This window comes from Lobosporangium transversale, assembly GCF_002105155.1.
Source record: "Lobosporangium transversale strain NRRL 3116 chromosome Unknown BCR41scaffold_37, whole genome shotgun sequence".
Lineage (NCBI taxonomy): Eukaryota > Fungi > Mortierellomycota > Mortierellomycetes > Mortierellales > Mortierellaceae > Lobosporangium > Lobosporangium transversale.
In genome coordinates this window covers 390,186-410,323 of record NW_019029015.1, presented here as the reverse complement: position 1 = coordinate 410,323, position 20,138 = coordinate 390,186, and the positions used below count along the sequence as shown (strand labels likewise).

Below are 20,138 nucleotides of genomic sequence, written 5' to 3'. Positions count from 1 at the left end.
AAAAATAATCCTATTGTCATTGATGCTATATTATTTATTAGTGGTACATATTATTTTAAAACCCATCGGAATCATCGTCGTCGTCGTCCAAATTCGATGTCTTTCCTGCGTCTTCTTGATCCTTCTCTTCCATATTCAATGATCCCTCTGCCTGATCTTCGCCTGCCTCAGGATTATCGTCTTCATCTTCGTCATCTTCATCATCCTCACCCTCGCCTCCTTCTGCTTCATCAACTTCATTATCGTCTTTATCATCATCACCTTCAGCTTCACCATCGGCCTCTGCATCCTGATCATCTCCCATGTCTTCCTCATTTCCTTCTACGCTTTCAGATAAAACATCTTGCCCACCTCTTGGATTATCGTTTGTTGAAGATTTCCTGGCTTTTACTGCTACGCTGGATTTTTCTTCAGTTGATTTTCTCTTTTTTGATGTTAATGATTCCTCTTTATCCTTGGCAGCAGCAGCCTTTGCACCATTCTTTCTGGATCGTTGAATTGATTGATATGCTATAATAATAAGAATTGCATAGATCAAATGAGTGAGTCCTGATTTAAAACAAAGCTATTCTTTTTTTTTTTTTTTTTTTTTTTTTTTTTTTCTATGAACCAAATGAGGAAAAAAAAAAAAATGCTTTCAATCGTTTACCTTTAAATTCTTCCTCTAATCGGGGTAACATGTCCTCAAGATCAAGTGGTTCGAGGGCTCTTAAAACGTGTGCTGCGCTTATAATTTTATGACCTGCCCGAAGAGCTTCCTCATTTGCGCTAATGAAGGGCGTGATAAGAAATATATATAAAAAATAAAAGGAGCATAAGTTGAGGGACGTCCTTGAACAGCCCAGTGTTATAGAATCAAAATAAAAAAGAACGATCATTACGCAGATGCTAGGTAGTTGATGAACATTGTTGTAGACTTTGCCATGGCTAATTTGGCATTTGACTGGATGTTTGTGCCTTCAGGAAGCTTTTCAATAAATATAATAAAAAAAAAAATAAAAAAAAAAAAACATAAGCTGAGAATATTATTGATAATGACAAAGACAAAAAAGGCCAATATGACTCCAAATGCAACAAGGAGAGTTCATACCACTTGCTTCATAATGCGAGTCAGGATTGCCCTGGGCAGTTCATTATCCTCAATTGAAGTCGACATGGCAAAGTTAGAAGAAAGAGAGATGGAGCTTCTCTCTTTCAATGCTTCGCGACCTTGAAACCTTAGCTTTTGTGACTGTGGATCGAATTCATTTATATTTTTAATAAACAACAGAGGCGCGCGCGCGAACTCTTTGTCAAAAAGCTGCTTTGCCATCACATACATCGCGCGCCTACCTTCCTACCTTCAGAGTAGAGCATCAGGATTCAGGAATTTACAACAGACAAAATACAGTTGGAGAGCAACTAAAAAAGACTTATTTTTTCTTTTTTTTTAAAAAAAAAAAAAATCATAAAATTGAAAAATGTCAACAGAAGACGACTTTCTTTTCGACAATCTTGACTTCAGAGTACCTCCGGCAAGGGACATTGGCCCTGAACGTGAACGGATTATCGTGGACCCTTCAAAATATGTCGAGCATTTAACACAGGCTTGGATTAATGAGCGCGCTGCGCCAGATGTACTCCAATACGAGCAAGCAACTGTGGACGGTCTACTGGCAAAGATCGAGGAACAGGTCCGTAAATGCATGTCACCTTGTGTTTTTTTCCCCCTCTTCCCTTCCCTTTCCCCCAGGCCCTAATTGTGTAACAGTACAAGTTAAGGGAACTATCTGCCCTTTTTTTTTTTTTTTTTTTTGGTGAAACACTATACCTAGACTGCAGCCATTGATGATCTGGACTCAGGAAAGGATGCTGCGATGATCATCTCTATATTATATCAGACGGAGCTGGAGAGAGTGAAATTCGTTCTGCGGAGTTATTTGCGGACTAGGATATCGAAGGTACTAAAAGAAAGCCTTACAAGTCCGTGAAATGAAGTGACAGCGCTCTTCATCTTGTTTGATTCTAAACACTCATTACTTTTTTTTTTTTTTCTTTTTTGAAAACTTTTGTATGCGGATGAATACCCAAGATCGAAAGGTTTTGTGAATATATTTTGTCTGATCCATCCTCAAAAGAACGACTCTCGAGAGCAGAAGTCATATATGCTGAAAAGTGAGCTACATGTGTTTATTCAAAATGGAAGCTGGGAAGGGCTCAGATGGACTAAATACTGAACTAGGACTCACCTGAACCAAATGCCATAACAAAATATATATATATATATTCAGCTACTCTCGAGTAACAAGACAACACTATCATTCCAGCTTCTTATCTTCATTACCGCCATCACTTCAACACCAGGATGATACAGTGTTTGACAGAGGACTAAGCATGAGTATGCAAGTACCTCCTTTGTTTCTGCAAATAATCAGTGATGGACTAGAAATATTCATAATGATGCCTATATCTTCAGTTTCACAACCTAGGCTTGATGAAGCAGTGTTTTGTCGAATAATGGAGGACATAGGCGATTTCCAACTCGAAGAGTAAGTAATATATCAAAGGCGGATTTATTTATTTCCTCTTTTATGGTCCTGCTTTTTATCTTCTTTTTTTTTATCTAATTACGATTACTATATCTTAGTGATGAGACGGTTGAACTGGAAACAGGACAGATCTACATCTTCCGCTATCGAACAGTTCGTGTATTACTTCAAAGAGGTCAAATCGAACTTATTTGATTCCAATCTTGACTATATGTCATAAATCGATTTTTTTTTTTTTTTTTTTTTTCCGCTTTATCCTCTCTCTGGATTGTTTTCCTTGGTATCCTGATAGCTCTTTGCCAATGAGTCCACAGAGATCTTGAGCATTTTCTGGCATATTTTCTATTGACTTTCACTCCAAAAGCAGTCGGGTAATATATTCAACAACTGCAGGCGAAAAACGTTTCATCGCTGGATATCGGATACTTGGAGTGAAAAGCACCTAAATGATAATAAACAGAAGCAAAGAGCTCGAGTATAACATCTTTCTTGCAACACACAGTTCAATTAGCAACTGCAGCTCAGTGTACAGTAGATGTACGTGTTTTGTTATGGCTCTGCTTTGGCTGCTGCACACACTTCTTCCAGCCTTCCGTACTGGTATCCTTCTTTATGCTCGAAGTAGATATATGTACTCTCTCCGTTGATTCCACGAGCCATTAGTCCTGATGTAGAGTAGCTTTTTCGGCCTCAATTGACGAGCAAGGTGCGCTCCAGCCCTTATAGAAACTACCTTAGATCAACCCCGCTCTTGGTAACGGAATATCTTTCCTTCTATTTCTCGAAGCCCTCTGATCCGATGTGATAGAAGCCTCGAACTCTTTGGATGCTCTCCTTGATGATTTCACTTCATTGTCTTTCATTACACAACTCGATGGTCTTAATCGAACGAAAATAAATTATCGCCATATTGAAAAGAATGAACTTTCAAAAAATGCTGATATGCTAGGTTCTCTGCCAAGAGAGGAAGAGTCGATATCGAAGGCTCGAAAAGCAACGTCACAATGGCTCTTTATCTGCTACAAGCTAGTTATTATAAAAATCGGGTGAATCCCTTAAATACACTTGCACTATTTCATCTCCAAAGCTGCGTCTCGAATTGACGATCAATAGTATCATGCTCCACGCCTATCTTCTCTTCAGCAGCGTCCCTCTCTCCCTCGCCCGCCCCCTACGCTCCCGTCCATCAAAATGAAATGCCTAAATATCTCCACACTCGCTTTTACTCGAAAGCTTCAAACACAGCCCCCTTCCTATTAATTCTACCTTGCTGTAGGCCAGCAATTGTCATTTTAGCGTTGGCTTGATGGGACTATTTACCGAATTTACAAGCATGGAAATCCTTCCTTGAACCCAACAAAGTGACGATGATATTGAAAACTTCTTTTAAAGAAGTGGATCGCCTACAAATCTGAAAACGTCAAATCTTAAAAAAACTAGCAAAATATATTCTTTTATGTGTGTGTCATCTAGTTATACTATTAAAAAAAAAGTAAAAAAAAGTCGCCAAGTCATATAAATTGAGGTTCCTCCCCTCTTCCTCCTTCCTCCTTCCTCCTTCTGTTCTCTTTTCCCTCATAAATCTAAGGAAGTACCACCATGCCTGTTCCAGTGCCACCAATCTGTGAGATATCGCACACAGTGCACAAGTTGCCTTGGAATTCGGGCTTGAAATGCGCTCGGCAATAAGGGCACTGTACGCTGGGCGAGCCACGGTAGATGGGCGTGTATGAGATACCACATACCACAAACGAGTTGTACTTGATCGAGAGAGGAAAGGAAGGAAAAAAAAAAAAAAAAAAAAAAAAAAAAGGTAATGCAAACATTAGACCTAATAAAATAATAAACTTTCATTTTTCTCCAAGTCACTCCATCGCTCTTTCAATTACCTGATCATAATCCAACTGGATCTCGTCACGAGGGTTACGTTCCGCAACTTGCTGGATTTGTCGTGCAAGTGTTGCTGCCTGCCCTGGAGGAGCCAGCTCCAACAGCCGACGTGCAAACGTCTGTGCAGATTGTAAATTCTTATGCTTGTAACATGCTGTCATCGCTGTACGCAAACTGATAATCATATGCTTTGGCTGCAGCTGAACCGCTGTAAAGTATGCTGCTAGCTCCAGCATTCTCTTAACCCCTGCTGCCGACACGTCATTCTGTACTTCACGACGGCTCAGTTCAATACTCAGTCCAAGAATGTATTCGCGACAGACTCCCACAAGCTGTAATACCTAAATTTAAAAAAAAAAAAAAAATCCAGAATTCAATATTTCATGATATTTGCCTGTAAGTCACCATAATACAAGTTTACAAAACATAAAACAAACCCCTGCCGCCTATTCTGAGCATGTTCACATACCTCTTCAGCCTCTGACGCTTGGGTAACTACTGTCAACAGTAGAGTGTGTAGAATACTCCTGAACAACGTGCATGCCTCTGTGATCTTATTCGACGTTGTCAACTTGTATGCATCCTGCAACTCCTTGGAGATCAATGACTGGAAGTTCTTGACAAGCACAGGCAATGCTTTCCTTGGATCATTTTCTGTGGGATTGCGTCGAACTGGCAGTGTAATCGCTGGCATGCCTTCAATACCAGTAATAATCGCACGGCTGGCCTGGAAAATCGACAAAAAGTGGTCCTTGAGCGGCTCAAAGTTGACTGCACCTACTTGTCGATTCAAAAGCTACACCAATGGAATTCATATAATAATAATAACAGTCCTCTATTAGCGAACACTTTCACTTGCAAACACCTTAACATCTTCTTCCCTTCTTCTTCTTCCATCTTCACCCGCTTACCTGCATCGCAGACTCAAATGCTCCTGCTGCTACATGATCCGCTGCCAATGGAGAGTTCTGGCACCAAATTTCTCCCTCGCTTTGTCCAGCAACAGGGATCGTCAGTCCACTGTCCTCAGAAACAATGGCTCCAGTCTCTGCATGCAGTTCTGCCGCAAGGTCTGCATCTAAATCCCATCCACCATCACCATCGGCATCGAATCCATCATTTCCAATCGGTGCCAGAGATGCTCCCTTCTGCTCCACTGGTTGAATGCTAAATTCATCATCCATGCCCCATTGGTCTATCTGAGGCTCTGGCTCCGAAGCTACAAATAGTGCCTGTGGTGCAACGCCTTCCATATCTCCTGTGAAAACACTCTCAAAGTAGCTGCGTGACACTGAAAGCTGTGGCCAGTTCAAATCGTGTATACGCATCAGTGGTCGAGGTGGAACCAGCAGTGTTCCTTGACTTGGAAAATCTGCAACATCTTCTGCTGTCAATCCAGAACTTTCTAGAATCTCATCAGCAACATCATTCATGCCATGTGTCTTGGCAGTCAAATATGCCAGTGGAGCTAGAATTATAATGAAAATAAATAGTGGGCGTTAACAAATAAATAAGTAAATAAAAATAAAAAATAACAATAAGCCATTCGAATGAATTACACTTCAAAACCATCCCTTTCTCTTTTTTTTTACCTTGTCCAACCTCGCGCAGCAAGCGCACACGCTCCTCGACATTGCCTAGGAACAGCGAATTGTGGAATCGTGACATGGCATCTCCACGAAGTTCCGCGATCTGGAGCATTCGAGACAACTTGTCTGTATTTCCAGTGACCAGATACAGAAATGAAAGTCTGTCAAAGTTTTTGACGCGCTGATAGCACATCTCTACGATCTGATGGTTGCCCTGTCGAAGCGCTTCCTGCGCCAACTTGTTCCAGCTCTCTTCTTTGTTGATCGTCTTGGCTGTCTCCAGTCCTACTTCCAGATTCCCGCACTCAAGCGCCAGTTCGAACCGCGTCTTGTCATCACGTACAAAATGGAGTGCAATCTCGGGGTATCCCTTCTTTTGTAAATATGCAATGATGGATTGCCCCACCAAGTTGGAGTTGCGGATAATTTGAAGGACCTCATCATAGTTGCGCTTCGTTAGTGCTTGCTTGAATCGATACTCAGTCGGATCAATGGGGATCGTACATGTCTTACCATCTCGATCCAAGCAGTAAACGTTCTTGCCTTTGACCCGTGTAAGGTAGATGGGTTGATCCAATGTGCGAATGATTCCATTGTCACTGTGTAACAAATAGAAAATATGAAAAATATGAAAAATAAAAATAGTTAATATCACCTCACTGGCTTATATAGCTATCCAATACATCTCCTGCTATCTTTATAAAATATATATAAGTATTTCATTCTTACCCTTGAGGAAGCGCGTATTTAATGTGGTTTAACGTCGAGTAGATCAAGATGCCGCTGTCATCCCATGCGGCGCTCTTGATCCTGATCGTCTCGTGAATCAAGCATGTTTGCTCCAACGACTTGGTTGCAACCGTGATCGTGTGCTTGCTCAGCAGAGCCACATACGCCATGTCTGCCGACCATACCACATACTTGACAGGAGGTGTCGTCACCTCTGAGATTGTCCTACGCTGCTGAATATCGTACAGAATCACTGATGTGGGTGTGCTCAGTAACAATTGGCCTGTGCCTGCATAAAAGATCTCGTTCACCACATTAGGCATCTTGAATGACTTTGTGCTATTGTTCTGCAAATCACGGATCGTGATCATCTGTGTCGTCTTCTCAAGTACTGCGAATCGGTTGCGTGCAATAAAGATTGCCGAGCTTCCTGATCCTCGCTTGCCCTCACCGGACGGCTCACGCGTATCCCCACCATAGTCCTTCGGCAAGTTATACAGTTCATATGTACCTCCATCTGCAGTGGATGTGATCAGCACAGCTCGCTCCGCAGGATTGTACGACAGTGCTCTCGGCTGAACAAATTGCGATCCAGCGCGACGCACCGACAACACTGCTGTGTCCTGGGAGGTGCCATAGTCATAGACACGTAAATATTTGTCCTTGATGTAGAACAAGTTTGTTTGGTGCATAGCATAAGCAGGTCGCTCTCTCTCCAGTTTGAACACTATCAAGCCGCTGTCATGGCCTGTGGATTGATTTATAGGTATGTCATACAAAAAGAGAGAAAGAGAGAAAAAAAAAATAAAAAATAAAAAAAAAACTGCGAGTCAGCAATATTATTCTTATCCGCCGGCCCCTAATGGGACTACCGTATAGCATCACAAATATCGCCAAACATCTTACCGGCTGCAAACAAGTTGAGTTCAGGATGTGCCGTCAATGCCCAGAAGCGGTCGTGCTCTCGACGAAATGTCTGCACAGCAGTGCGCTTTGACATGTCCCATACACGGATGGATTTGTCCTCTGCCACGGAAATGATGAGCTCTTGGCGCTGATGGAAAATGGTGCATGAAACATTGTTGGTGTGTCCTCTACAAGTGTCGACCTCCCAAGCCTTGGTTTCTGAGATGTAAATATATATATGTATGCAATAAAAAAAAAAAAAAAAAAAAAAAAAATTAAAAAAAAAGAATTTGCGATTAGTTAGGAGATTCAATAAAAAGTGACAATCCTGATGCCAAAGAAAGAAAGAAAGATATAAAAAAAATAATAATAATAATAATAATAATACCGTTCATTCTCCAAAGTTTAACTTGGCGATCATCACCAGCAGAGACAATCAGAGGCAAAGTTGGGTGGAATGTTGCCCAATTGACACTGCGATCGTGACCTTCAAGAACATATTTTACAACCGCATCAGTGCTTCCAAAAATATCAGCCTGCTGTGATGCTCGGTGCGCACTCTCATCATATGCAACAGTTCCAGGAGCGGCATTCTTTTTTCTGAGGCCTAATAAAAAAAAAAAAATAAAAAAAAAAAAAATAAAAATGTATAGAGCGAATGAAAATGTATGGTGTAAATATAAGAGTGAATAATGATCATTAAGAAAACATCCACGCACATAAACACACAAAGCGAAAGAGAACAACTTGCCTGAAATGTCCCAAACACGAACTGTCTGATCCAGAGATGCAGAGACAATCAGATCCTCTTTAGGGTGGAACTGTGCACTCATAACATAGTGGTTATGGCCTGTCAGGATGGCGATACAGTTACGGGATTGCCAATTCCAGATGCGAATCGTCTGATCATCCGAGCAACTGAGGATCCAAGGATATTCGTGATGGAAGTATACTGTGCGTACATAGTCCAGATGACCCGTGAGTGTGAACTGGCACCGTCGCGTCTTATAATTCCAGACCTTGATCTTGTAGTCATCTCCAGCAGATACAAACAAAGGTTGAGAAGGGTGAAATGAAATTCCACGGACAGGGCCTTTTTTTTTTTTTTTTTTTTTTTTGTTTTCATAGAAGTGTTATATGGCAGCAGAATAATATAATAAAGAATACAACATGAGGTAAATAAAAAATTACATAAAAAGACTCTCCACAATCCCATGTACTCTTCGTTGCTGCCTGTTTGTCTATTTATCCATTATCCGATGATCTGGGCTGTCTGTTCTACTCTGATCCTTAATGTCTGTATTGTCTGTGTCTGTCAATGGGCCTATCCTTCCATCTTACCATCATGCTCATCAAATCGCTCAAGAAGGGTGCCCATCCTATAGTCCCAAAGTTGGATTGAACCGTTATGTAAGGCTGCAAGAATCCATGGTCGTTTTGGATGAAAGGCAATCCCTTTGACACGGTTGCTTTTCGACTCGAACTATATAATAATAATGACAGTATCAATAATAGAGTGATAGACTTGTCAATTACACTGCATAAAGTCATTGTTAACAAGAAAAGAAAAAAAAAAAAAAAAAAAGGTGTATAGAAGTGGTAGGATGTATAATATATACATCATAAGCGCGTTCGATACCTTTGTGAGCATCTGCATCTTTGACAGCTGTGATTGTGAGAAGAAAAGAAAAAGAAAATTAAACCGATGATGAAGAACGATCGATAGTAACCCGGTGGATGCAGTGCCTAGTCAATCAGCTCAGTTCAATCCAGTCCAGAGCGTAAAAAGGAGAAAGGAAAGAAGGGCTTGATGAAGAAGGGAGCTTTAAGTGATGGGTGCTGTTGTACAATTAGCAGGTCAAAAAAAAAAAAAAAAAAAAAAAAGAGACGCGAGATGCAATCGATGCAAAAACCATCATTTTTTCCTTCCTGTCTGGTCGGTCTGCTCAAACAGGAATTTTGTGACGCGTTCATGTTTTTAGTGTTAGTTACGAATTACAGAGGTCCTAAAATAACTTTATTCATATACCGATATCATTCCCTTTCTCCAAACGCGCGAATTGAAAAAGCCGAGACTTGTCGATTAATTATTAGGCACGACTTGCATTGGGGGATCAGTTTTGTTAGTCGGCAACCATACAAACATCTAAACAGATCGCCAGGAAGGAACTCCAGTACGACTCGGAACAGAGAAGCTTTTATCCACACCTGTTTGTTAAGCAGTTCCACTTTGAAATATTTGAATCCAGAGGTCAGGAGAACTGACATTTTGTACTATTTAGTATCGTACCTGAGAATGTGGTTTACACACATTCCACTGCAATGTATTGTTTATTTGGCATGTCTTCCTACGCTCGCTACTGCTGTTCCATCAACATTGCTTGTCCACTCTATCAGACGGGCATGATTGCTCGTCCTCTTACTTGGTGCCTTTCACATTACCAAAAAAAACCAACGGCTCCTTCAGAAAGGATATCCCGCATATTACTCCCATCAATAATCATAAGAACACAAAAACATTCCCTTCCATGCTCCTCAAGGTCTTTGCTTCGTCAAGGACCACAAAAAACTTATTCATCCTATAGCCGAGAAGCTTGTTCGTCAGAGAATCAGAGGTGAACGAGGAGATCAAGCCTCGAATCTGTTGAAATCGATCCTGTAAAAGAGTTTCAAGCTCCAAAAATGAATAACCGGCATTTGATTCTCTTCGATTCTTTTCAGCAAAGCATTGACTGCAATGAATACAAGAGACAAGACACAAATCCGAACCTAAAACTGGATTGTAGCCTTGAAAGTTGAAAGTATTAATGGTATCCACTTACATGCTTCTCGTACCAACTAACCCTGATTTAAACGGCAAATCCGCATGGATCTTCAGCACAAATAAAAGGCAATTTCGAAGCTAAAATCGAACCATCAATCCATCAAGAGTTTACCACGTAATGGATATACGAGCGATTGCTCCTTTAATGCTATTTCTTATTTGACGTGGATGAATCTATGAGGCCAAAGCATGGGATTAAAGTGAACTATCACCCGAAACAAAAAAAAAAAAAAAAAAAAAAAAAAAAAAAGGTTTGATTAAGAAATAGGTTCAATCCATAACCATCAATGTAGAAGACATATCTTGCAGGAGTGGTTGAACAGTAATATGGATGGTTTTACTGGAGATAGTTCTGAATACTCTAGATATTTCTACGGTTGGGTTGAGTTCCCTAGATTTGCTTTTTTGTTGCTTGTCATCAGTTCCGTTCCTTTTCTCTTCGTCGGTCAGTTTGTTGAGGCAAACGAGCTTTGTTGGCAAAGAGACAACATTGACAGACCAAAGGGTGAGATCCTTTACCGTGCCGCGGCTAGCGCGGACCTCCGTACAGATGGATTTTCTGGACTAACCAATATTTTCATTCTCGCCAATTTCGACTTTGAAGGTCATGGGAGTAGGCTTCTCCTCTACAAGGCAGTGGAGTTAGAGCTTGCTGTCGAACCTTGTATTTTGAGTGTTGGATGAGTGAATGTGATTAGAAGACAAGAAAGAGCATTAGAGTTGGTGGCAAACTGTGACGATTTTTTTTTAATAGACATCAAAGGATGGTGTGGTGACATGATTGCAAATTTCCTTATCACACAACCATAGAAATATTGAGAATAGCACAAGAAAATGAAAGTGGAAAATGGATATTTCTTACAGCCTTTTGGACAGTGTAGGAATAAGGCTTTGTATTGAAGGAAGAAATATGTACTTAATGGGATCACCAGTTCTAAAACTGATGAATACAAATATAGTATTGAAGGAAAGAAGTAAAATAAAGCAACAGTTCATATGCTATGAGATGGGTACGGGATTGGGAGTTGTGTGCAAATATTCCGCATGTTTGACGATAGCGGTTCCCATTGCTCATCCAGGCTTGATTTGAGAGCAGTGGATGCTCTACATTTGAGATCAAATGGAGAGTCATAACCACAGGCAAAGAGGATGTCTTTTGCATACTACTTTAGTTTGGTATACTTTGATTGGTGTAGTCTGTGTAGTATGGCGCCAGTGTCCCTCCTTTCTTGATCTTTCCCGAGAGGATACGAGTCGCTCTGCTTTGTCATCTTCAACTCTGGGTCGTTCTTCAAGGCTTGCAGATTCTGAAAGACCTTCATCTCTTTTGGGTTACTGTAGGTCTTCACCCATTCAGGCGTAAGGATAGATGGGTCCTCAATGCCGTAGGCGTCCATAATCCTGAATTTTTGTACTGCGTAATACTCTTCAGTAGAAAGGTCTGACCTTGTCTCCAGTCGTAGTAATTCTTCGTAATCAATTACCTTGGCCTCCGATATCCCTGTATACTTGGCTTGAAGTAGGGCGGCTGTCCTCTGTTTCAGAAATTCAGAAACCTTAAGGTCCTTGGGCTGATTAGGTAGTCCAACAACTCTGCAGCCAGCCTGAACCATTTGAGCAATGAAACGCTGAAGAAAATCATTCATTGATAGATGCTTCTTTATCAGTGGATTGATGAATATTGTGTAGTAAATATCGTCAACATCCCTTCAATGATCATTTCAGTCCTCCTGGGGAGCAGAGGAATGAGCAAGTAGAGTGTGAACAAACGTTTATCTGAGCACTAAAGATTGTCATGTCACAATGACCAAGAAAATGGCACGTGGCTGATTTGAAAAAAAAAAAATTTCTCACGCAAAGCCTAACCTTGAAATAAAGGAACAAATTTATCAGTTGTCGCTCCTTTCTTTCCTTTGCTCCACTTCATTTTCGCCACCACTTTTTTCATATTTCACCACTTACCTCTTTTATCCATTCCAAGCCTTCATTTATTGCCTTTCTTTTCCTTTCCTTCTTTTTTTTTTTTTGCCTTACACATTTTTCATTATTGTTTCCATACCGTGACCACGGGTGAAAGAGTAAGAATATACCTTTGCCTATTTAGCCATCATTCTCCCTGCATTTCAACCACACTCATCTTAATTTTCAATGGCCACCACAAGGAGCCAAGCACAAAAAAACATGGCTGCAAATAAGCCTGAGGATGCCTCCACACTCAATAAACGAAAAAGAGAAAACCAACACCCACAACGAAAAAAGCGCGCCATCCCACTGCTGCTGCAGCTGAACTGCATTGTTGAGGGAGAAGCAACGTCGTTCCCAGTAGAGATTTTCTGCGATAAATCGGTCGGGATGCTCAAGCAAGCCATCAAGGTAGCGAAGAAGCCAGAACTTGATCATGCTGCCGCAGATAAGCTAACTCTCTACAAAGTCTCCATTCCTGACGAAGACAAGACCGTCGTTGAGTCAGAAATTGTGTCGAAAGAGACTCTCGTACCCGCGTCAATGGAGCTTTGGGAGATATTTAATTCTGAACTTCCAAGGAAAACTATCCATGTTTTTGTCAAGCCACCGCAGCGAGGTATGTATTAGCTCTTGATGGACTGATGATATTTCAATTGATGAAGCTATCTCATCACGGTCACGTCTATCCCTCCCTTTTTTATGTTGTTGAGATGAATCTCGGCAACACTATTTAACCGGGGGCGACTTTGGATTTCATCTCTATAAAAGAATTTGAAAAGTCGCCCCCATGGTGCATGCGCATGCTCCGACTCTCACTGTTGTCTGAGAACACAGTTTTCATTTTTATTTTTATTTTTATTTGACCTGCTTAAATTGATGCATTTGTTAGTTTTTCTGATTGAATCTGTTTCGCGTTTTGCACACATGCTCTGACTCTCCATTAGCTGGCGTTTATACCTCATTGACAGCAATATATTCTTTGATCTGATCAAAATGCTAACATTTCTGCCATTGCCGCGCTCTCTTATCTTTCTAGAGTCATCGGAACAGATTCTCAAGAGAAAAATGGATGAAGGTAATAATTTGTTTTTTGCTGTATAGATAGATTGACTTGGTGACTGACTGACTATATGTTATGGTACTAACCAACTGTGTATGTGTACGATGATCATAATTAGATCCACAGTATATTTCACCTTCAAAGAAGATGCGCATTGAGGAAGGGTGGAGAGAATACAGGGCTTCTGATGGCAAAATGGTCACGTTACCACCCTCTTGGATCGCAATGCTGGAGAATCCTGAAGACCCGCCCGATCCACGTAATGAGTTTGATCATCTGAATGGCGATAATCAGCCTGGTGATCGAGTTGACATTCCATCCTTGGGCCTCACACCGAAAGAATTTGAGGAATATAATTCGGAATTTATGATTACGGATCAGATGCTGGAATTGTGGAAGGAGATTAGTGCTGAACAAAGGTTTTCATATCAGCGAGTCCTTTCTGGTCCTATGGGGGTTGGCAAGTCATATCTATCCTATTTCCTTGCTGCAAAAGGATATGCGAAAGGGTGGCTTACCCTTTATATACCAGATGCCGCGATATTAAATGAAAGTTCGGATACAAAATCGGCAAAGGCACTGTTAAGGCGCTTCTTCGCTTTCAACAGGGATATCTTGACGGCATCTGATCTGGAAAGTCTCCTCGACTTTTCTGAAGTTATAGATTGCTCAATTGTGGCTGCTCGCGCAGTATTCGACCTATTCAAACAGAAGGAGCGCAAAACACTGTTCATTATCGACGAACATGGAAAGTTATTCCAAGAAAAACCGTACGTGCCGGATAAATACCTGTTCTTGAACCATCTAAAGGACCTCACTCGATGGGAAGCTGAATCCAAAGGATCTAGAGTGATATTTACAGGAACAGCCCATGCCAAATATGAATTGCAGATTATGGAAGACAGTGCTCGAGTTACCTTATTGTACTTTGTTGGCCCACTATCCGAGACAGTGTTTTCAAAATGGTTGGAGGTCCACCTGAACCAACCCGATATTGTCCAGGATATAATGAGGATTACAAACCGTGTGCCACGAGAGTTTATGTTTCTCATCCGGTCAACTGAGGAAAGACCACTCACAAGAGATAGCATTGATGAGTATGTAGCTCAGAGAACAAACGAGCTTCGCCCTGTAGTTTGGAATTACTACAAAGCTCGCAGCGAGACATCGAAGGAGATGTTCGCTAAAAGCCTTGCAACAGTCTTCCTTGGCAACAACTTGCAGAGTGGTGATTTTGAATGGGATTTCCGTGACCTAGGGCTTATCTATCGTCTCAACAAGAACCGCGGAGTCATAAACTATGTCTTGTGCCTCCCAGCGCAGAAAGCACTCTTTCAGGCATTTACAAACATACCTCATCATGAGCATATTCTGAGGCAAGTTAGTTTTGGAGAGGTAGGTAATGATTTCAAGTTGACACTGTTGGTCCGGTTTTTTACTTTAACCAAGCCAATCCTTCTCAACGCAACAAACCTTGTCGGCGAGAATCCAACGGAGATTATAATGAACTTTAAGGATCATGGGACAATCCATCAAAACATGACTTCTCTTAGACGTGGCTATGGACATGTACTGAGCCATTGTCATTCGAGTTATCCTCGCTTTGATTTCATACTCGACGCAATGTTTATCCAGGTGTCCATGAGTGATTTCTGCGAACACGAGAAGACACAAACTAAGCAGATCCAGAACGCTTTTGATAAGAGAGATCCCGACGGCAAAAATCAGATTGAAAGATATTTGGACGAAGTATTTGGAGGTAATCATTCTGCCTTAATTGACGATGGACATTTTGTTGTCAAAAAGGATGGAGAGCCAGTAGCTGGATTTAAAATAGTTTTCATGCGTGGTTCCCCTGGTGCACCAAACCACACTGGATTAATCAGCAAGTACAAAGATCTTCTTCATGTCAGCTTCAACGAGCTCAAAGAGAAACTTTTTAAAAATATCCCAACTTAGAATTTTCGTCACAGTATACAGTAATAATATAGTTCTTAATCCTATAAAAAGGCTTGTCATAGAAATTTAATAACACGGTTCTTTATTTTTGAGATGTATCATGGCTAAAATATTTAACTGGGGGCGACTTTGGATTTCATCTCTATAAAAGAATTTGAAAAGTCGCCCCCATGGTTCGTGCGCGCCACAGAGAGGTCACTCGCTTGCTAAGGCGACTGTTCGATGCTTGTTGATTTTCCAAATCTGCTTTGACTTCACCATAATTTAGCGGAATTGATTAGCATCCCCTGAATAGCTGCCATCCAAAGGGACTAACTTCGAATGGACAGGATTTACTGTGTTGTTCAAAACAATAAAACTTGACTGAAAGTCTGCTAATCCTCAAACTATGAGGCAAATAATGCCTGTGAACGCTTCAATTGGATTATGGTGAGCTTTTGGGGTGCAGAAAAGACAAGATTGTCTCTTTTGAGTAATGAAGGATATAGGATTTGTTCCTTGGAGGCAAACTTTTTTGAAACCATGGTTGTTGCCAGTAAAAACACAAATGGTTCCCGTTTTCCGCATACTTTCAGCGCTTCCACAATCCAAGGGCTGTGATGTAGCCATTAAATGTTAGATGTTTGTCGAGGCATTGGCACATCCCTTGCAAAAGTTCAGATGTATGCTAGGAATATTGTTTAAGGGACGTAGAGTAGTCAATGACATGTGGTTAGTGTTCAGGTGTTTATAACGGTATCATATGGAGTCCGAACAGTCGCCCAACTGCGGCCAACATTAATTTCTCGTCCTTCTTGACTTTTTTTTGCGCGAGCTGCAAATAACTTTCCGATGAGTCAAGTGAAGTTTCATCAAGGGTTGAATGTCTTGGGTGTTGCATTTGATTACATAATACAATGTATACATGACGAGTGGTTTTATGTCTTGACTCTATCCAAAGAGGAATACAAGAAACACTTTTTTTTTTTTTTTTTTTTTCCAAACACCGGTGAAGGGGACGAGAGGGGAGACGAACGGTGAAGTCCTGAAATTAAACTAGGGCATAAGTGATAATTATATAACGTCGTGGACAACGATCTCAATGATTAGTCTATAAGGCCCACTAGGTCCCCGATCTTTAGGCCCACTAGATCCTGATTTCTATAATGTTATCAGACAAACCAAGAGCATATATTACATTTATAGTATATAGCAGTTTTATTTTATTTGATTTGATTTTATTTGATATTATTTGATTTTTAAGTAAATAAATAATTAATCAAATTTGCCAGTCAAGATATCAAAGGAACGATGAAGCTCAACAGCCACCCCACTCATGAATAGAAAAGAAAAAAAAACCCCCCCCGTGTCAGTCTAAAAAGACGTCTGGATCCAATGGGAGGTGTCTTTTCATCTCTCGGCGGCGGAGTGGAACTATCTCTTGTAAGGATGAGATTATTCTTGTTTGGTTTTTTCCTTAGAACTCTCTGTGCTGAGACATATAGGGTAACATGGATCAAGAACTTCCCGAACGCGGGCTTGGTTCAGTTTTACGGATAACGGAAAAACTTTCGGTTTGGATGGGCAGAGGGGATCAAAAAAAAAAAAAAAAAAAAAAAAAAAAAAAAGTCTGAAACAATGTGAAGCTTGGCCATGAGACTGTTTTGGATTATACTGGCTTCACCTTCCGCCTCTTTCAGCCAGAGGAAATCGAAGGAAGAAAAAAAAAAAAAAAAAAAAAAAAAACCTGGCTTTCTGGCTTATTAATTGAAGAATGGAGGAGGGGGGGGGTCTCTTTCAAGTTCTCCGGTTTGCAAATGAGACTCCTCTCCTCTCTCAAAGATTGGAGACCTCGTAAGGTTGTTGGGAACTGTTGATTATGTGAACCTAGTTCAAGCTTGATGAACGTAGTATATACAAGTCGACCCTTTCTCCCTCTCTCTCTCTCTCCCTCTCTCTCTCTCTCCCTCTCTCTCCCTCTCTTTTTTTTTTCCCTACAAGAAATACAAATGTCCTTAATGCAGAGAGAAGTTGGGTGCCACATAAAGAAATTTATCCGTTCTGAATTCTGAGACGTTAGATCCAATAAGTTCGTGTGGGGGGTTTCTTTTTTAGAAGAAGAATCCGGCTGTAAATAAAATTATAAATATATACATGTATATAGAATATAGAGACTGTTCATGAAAGAAATCCTCTCCTCTGCAATGAAACCGACTTCTTCACAACCAGCACTTAACTGAATTCCTTTACGCGTGGGTTGTGTATGTGTGGGGGATAAAAGCAAAGACATGTATGCTTTCTCCGCTTAAAATATAAAACTGCTTTGTTGAAACGACATTTTACGACATTTAATATTTTCTATATATTTGTATAAGTATATACATATATAATATATATATATATATATATAGAACTAATAATGTAAATCACCTGTTTCAGAAAAACCTCCTCCAGGTCTTAAATAAATTATATATACAAATATCTATATATATATATATCTCTATATTTGAAAAGGACTAGCCAAAAAAAAATAAAATAAAGTAAAATAAAGCACGGATCCTCTAATGACAAATTATTTTTTTTTTTTTTTTTTTTTTTTTTTTTGCTTCGTTAGATCGCTAGTTGGTTGGGTCGTTAGGTCGTTAGGATAGGCAAAAAGAGCCGACCGACCCCCGCGTGGCAAAGCAACGTGGGCTTACGGCTCTCAATGGGCCTTTGCCTTGCTTTGCTTTGCCTTGCTTTGCTTTGCTTTGCTTTTTTTTTTTTTTTTTTTTTTTTTTTGTTAGTTTTTTGTTTAAAAAGCTTTATAGATATCACATGGTCAACTCTGTTAACAGCAACTCAAGGGGGCCCAACATTCATTTAACTTTCAAGAAACAATACAAGAACAAATTCATTGTTGATACAAGTGTAACTAAGAAAAAAAAAAAAAAGTACTAGACTAAAATAATAGTAAATAATGATAATAATAACAAGAATACTAATAAACAAACACACACAAAAAAAAAAAAAAAAAAAAAAAAAAAGAGAGAGAGAGAGAGAAAGAGCAAAAAGAGGGGGGGAAAACCCAGCTTTTTTTTTTTTTTTTTTTTTTTTTTTTTGCAATAAGTTGCCTCAAGGCCTACACAAAGTCATTTTTGTTTTTTTTGTTTTTTTCCCAAAAAGCAAAAAAAAAAAAAAGGAATATATTTGAAACAGACACAAATGATATACATGGAAAGAATGCAAAAAAAAAAAAAAAAAAAAAAAAAAAAAAAAGACAAACAGAGAGAGAGAGATGGTAATATATAAAGAAGTAAAAGAGAGAGAGAGAGAGAAAGCAGCGGATAATGACCGCTAAAAGGCTTAGAATCCCATAGGATGATGGTGTTGGGATTGAGAGTGTGGGTGATGTTGATTTGGATGTGCGTGAGGATGAGGAAGCTGGTGAGGTTGATGATGGGACATTGCATGCATTGCCAAGGGATGATGTACAGAGTGCATATGTGCTGCCAGAACTGGATCACATAGCGAAGCTTGTTGTTGCAACTGAACTTGTTGGGCTTGACTCTGCTGTTGATGATATGCAGCTGCCTGTTTCGCAGCCTCCTCTTGAGCACGCTTATGTTTTCGCCATTCCTTTCGCATCTCTTTGAATTCTATATATCGTATGAGTAGAATAACATCAATATCAAGACAAGGTTAGGACTATCAAGAAAAGAGAGAGAGAGAGAAAGAGAGAGAAAGAAAAAGAAAGAAAAAGGAGAAAACAAATGCATTACCTGCTGGCAAACGCTTAGGACCATGCTTCTGCATGTTTACATGTGCGTTCAAATGATTGAGGGTGCCATAGGCCTTCTCACAATCTCCCCAGTTGCAGACATAGAGGCGCTCAATCTCATCAAAACGTCGGCGTGGGCGCTTCTTCGAGTTGACTCCGGAGAGGGGCACGAACGAATATGTTTTGGAGCCGTTCACGCTTCCGTCCATACTGTTCATGTCGCTACCATTTTGGGACCATGAAATAGGATGGATGCCTGTCTGGGCCTGTGCTGCAGAATGGGTCACATGATGAGAAGGTGGGATCTGCTGCTGCAGTCCGAGCGAATCTACATAATCGACTGCTGCGGATACGCGGGGCATGCCCTGGACTGGGACAGAGTTGGCAGCGACCAAGTTTCCGTGTGCGAACGTGGCATTGTTGTTGTTCAGGGGGCTGGAACCTGCAGGTTCAGAAGGGATCATATTCGACATGACGAGGCCTGCACCGGTCTCGAGCGATGACACGAACGGATAGGTCACTCTCCGCTCATACGAGTTTGGGGGGGCTGTTGTAGAATCTTGAGGAACCATACGGTCAGAGACGGATGCATGGGTCATCTTGGAAGGGTCATTCTCGAATTGATCTTGGTGAGGATAGACATTTACGGGAGCCTGCATTTCCAAGTATGGGTTGGTAGCATAGAAATTATTGGGGGGTGAAGTAACCACGTTGTTCATGGTTGAAAGAGCGGCTTGCTGAGCCTGCATCGGAGGAGAGACAGCCAAGGAAGGAGAGGATGAAAGACCGTGGAGAGCCTCGGAAAGAGGAGGCAGATTTGGTTGGACGGCCTGGAGGGGCTGTGCTGAGGGCTGTGTCGGAGGTTGTGTTGTATCCCAAGATCCAATAGGAGGTTGGGAAGTATTTGTTGTGATTGGAACTTCTTCCGATAGAATCGAATGGGTCTGAG

At 40.7% G+C, this 20,138-nt stretch overlaps 7 protein-coding genes across 7 annotated transcripts; 3 read left to right on the top strand and 4 right to left on the bottom strand.

Annotated features, from left to right (window-relative positions):
• Positions 1–55: 55 nt before the first annotated feature.
• BCR41DRAFT_373267 (histone-fold-containing protein) lies at positions 56–1,156 on the bottom strand (the record flags this gene model as incomplete). The annotated part of the gene is made up of 4 exons (XM_022026753.1): positions 56–510; positions 650–768; positions 882–967; positions 1,091–1,156. The coding sequence occupies 4 exons, from the start codon at positions 1,154–1,156 to the stop codon at positions 56–58; spliced, it is 726 nt and encodes a 241-aa protein (XP_021878499.1).
• A 245-nt stretch (positions 1,157–1,401) lies between these two features.
• BCR41DRAFT_359434 (hypothetical protein) lies at positions 1,402–2,736 on the top strand. Its single transcript, XM_022025215.1, has 6 exons — positions 1,402–1,673; positions 1,815–1,940; positions 2,072–2,154; positions 2,271–2,377; positions 2,456–2,528; positions 2,627–2,736. The coding sequence occupies exons 1-6, from the start codon at positions 1,461–1,463 to the stop codon at positions 2,721–2,723; spliced, it is 699 nt and encodes a 232-aa protein (XP_021878498.1). The 5' UTR covers positions 1,402–1,460; the 3' UTR covers positions 2,724–2,736.
• A 1,225-nt stretch (positions 2,737–3,961) lies between these two features.
• Positions 3,962–9,511, bottom strand: BCR41DRAFT_326093 (coatomer protein complex, subunit alpha). Its single transcript, XM_022021606.1, has 11 exons — positions 9,282–9,511; positions 8,984–9,125; positions 8,394–8,735; positions 8,031–8,249; positions 7,643–7,861; positions 6,737–7,484; positions 6,011–6,606; positions 5,330–5,886; positions 4,888–5,214; positions 4,418–4,759; positions 3,962–4,288 (listed from the first exon to the last, which is right to left on the bottom strand). Exons 1-11 carry the CDS (start codon positions 9,297–9,299, stop codon positions 4,112–4,114), a joined length of 3,687 nt encoding a protein of 1,228 aa, XP_021878497.1. The 5' UTR covers positions 9,300–9,511; the 3' UTR covers positions 3,962–4,111.
• Positions 9,512–11,629: 2,118 nt separating this feature from the next.
• On the bottom strand, positions 11,630–12,079 carry BCR41DRAFT_399246 (hypothetical protein; the record flags this gene model as incomplete). The annotated part of the gene is made up of 1 exon (XM_022029038.1): positions 11,630–12,079. One exon carries the CDS (start codon positions 12,077–12,079, stop codon positions 11,630–11,632), a length of 450 nt encoding a protein of 149 aa, XP_021878496.1.
• A 308-nt stretch (positions 12,080–12,387) lies between these two features.
• On the top strand, positions 12,388–13,241 carry BCR41DRAFT_146441 (hypothetical protein). Its single transcript, XM_022019568.1, has 2 exons — positions 12,388–12,544; positions 12,629–13,241. The coding sequence occupies exon 2, from the start codon at positions 12,648–12,650 to the stop codon at positions 13,056–13,058; it is 411 nt and encodes a 136-aa protein (XP_021878495.1). The 5' UTR covers positions 12,388–12,544; positions 12,629–12,647; the 3' UTR covers positions 13,059–13,241.
• Positions 13,242–13,469: 228 nt separating this feature from the next.
• Positions 13,470–15,520, top strand: BCR41DRAFT_359422 (hypothetical protein; the record flags this gene model as incomplete). Its single annotated transcript, XM_022025214.1, has 2 exons — positions 13,470–13,506; positions 13,610–15,520. Coding segments are annotated over 2 exons (1,878 nt in total), but the record flags the coding sequence as incomplete, so codon positions are not given.
• Positions 15,521–18,774: 3,254 nt separating this feature from the next.
• Positions 18,775–19,398, bottom strand: BCR41DRAFT_310017 (hypothetical protein; the record flags this gene model as incomplete). The annotated part of the gene is made up of 2 exons (XM_022020979.1): positions 18,775–19,067; positions 19,191–19,398. The coding sequence occupies 2 exons, from the start codon at positions 19,396–19,398 to the stop codon at positions 18,775–18,777; spliced, it is 501 nt and encodes a 166-aa protein (XP_021878493.1).
• Positions 19,399–20,138: the final 740 nt, after the last annotated feature.

What these genes read in the sequence shown, in the direction of transcription:
- BCR41DRAFT_146441 (XM_022019568.1), top strand. Translation starts at nt 12,648, where the DNA reads ATGGCTGCAAATAAGCCTGAGGATGCCTCCACACTCAATAAACGAAAA.
- BCR41DRAFT_359434 (XM_022025215.1), top strand. Translation starts at nt 1,461, where the DNA reads ATGTCAACAGAAGACGACTTTCTTTTCGACAATCTTGACTTCAGAGTA. An exon ending in TGGCAAAGATCGAGGAACAG is followed by an intron (nt 1,674 to 1,814) that starts GTCCGTAAATGC and finishes CACTATACCTAG; the next exon opens with ACTGCAGCCATTGATGATCT. An exon ending in TGCGGACTAGGATATCGAAG is followed by an intron (nt 1,941 to 2,071) that starts GTACTAAAAGAA and finishes TGAATACCCAAG; the next exon opens with ATCGAAAGGTTTTGTGAATA.
- BCR41DRAFT_326093 (XM_022021606.1), bottom strand. An exon ending in TAAACTTTGGAGAATGAACG is followed by an intron (nt 7,862 to 8,030) that starts GTATTATTATTA and finishes TTTACATCTCAG; the next exon opens with AAACCAAGGCTTGGGAGGTC. An exon ending in ACTCAACTTGTTTGCAGCCG is followed by an intron (nt 7,485 to 7,642) that starts GTAAGATGTTTG and finishes ATCAATCCACAG; the next exon opens with GCCATGACAGCGGCTTGATA.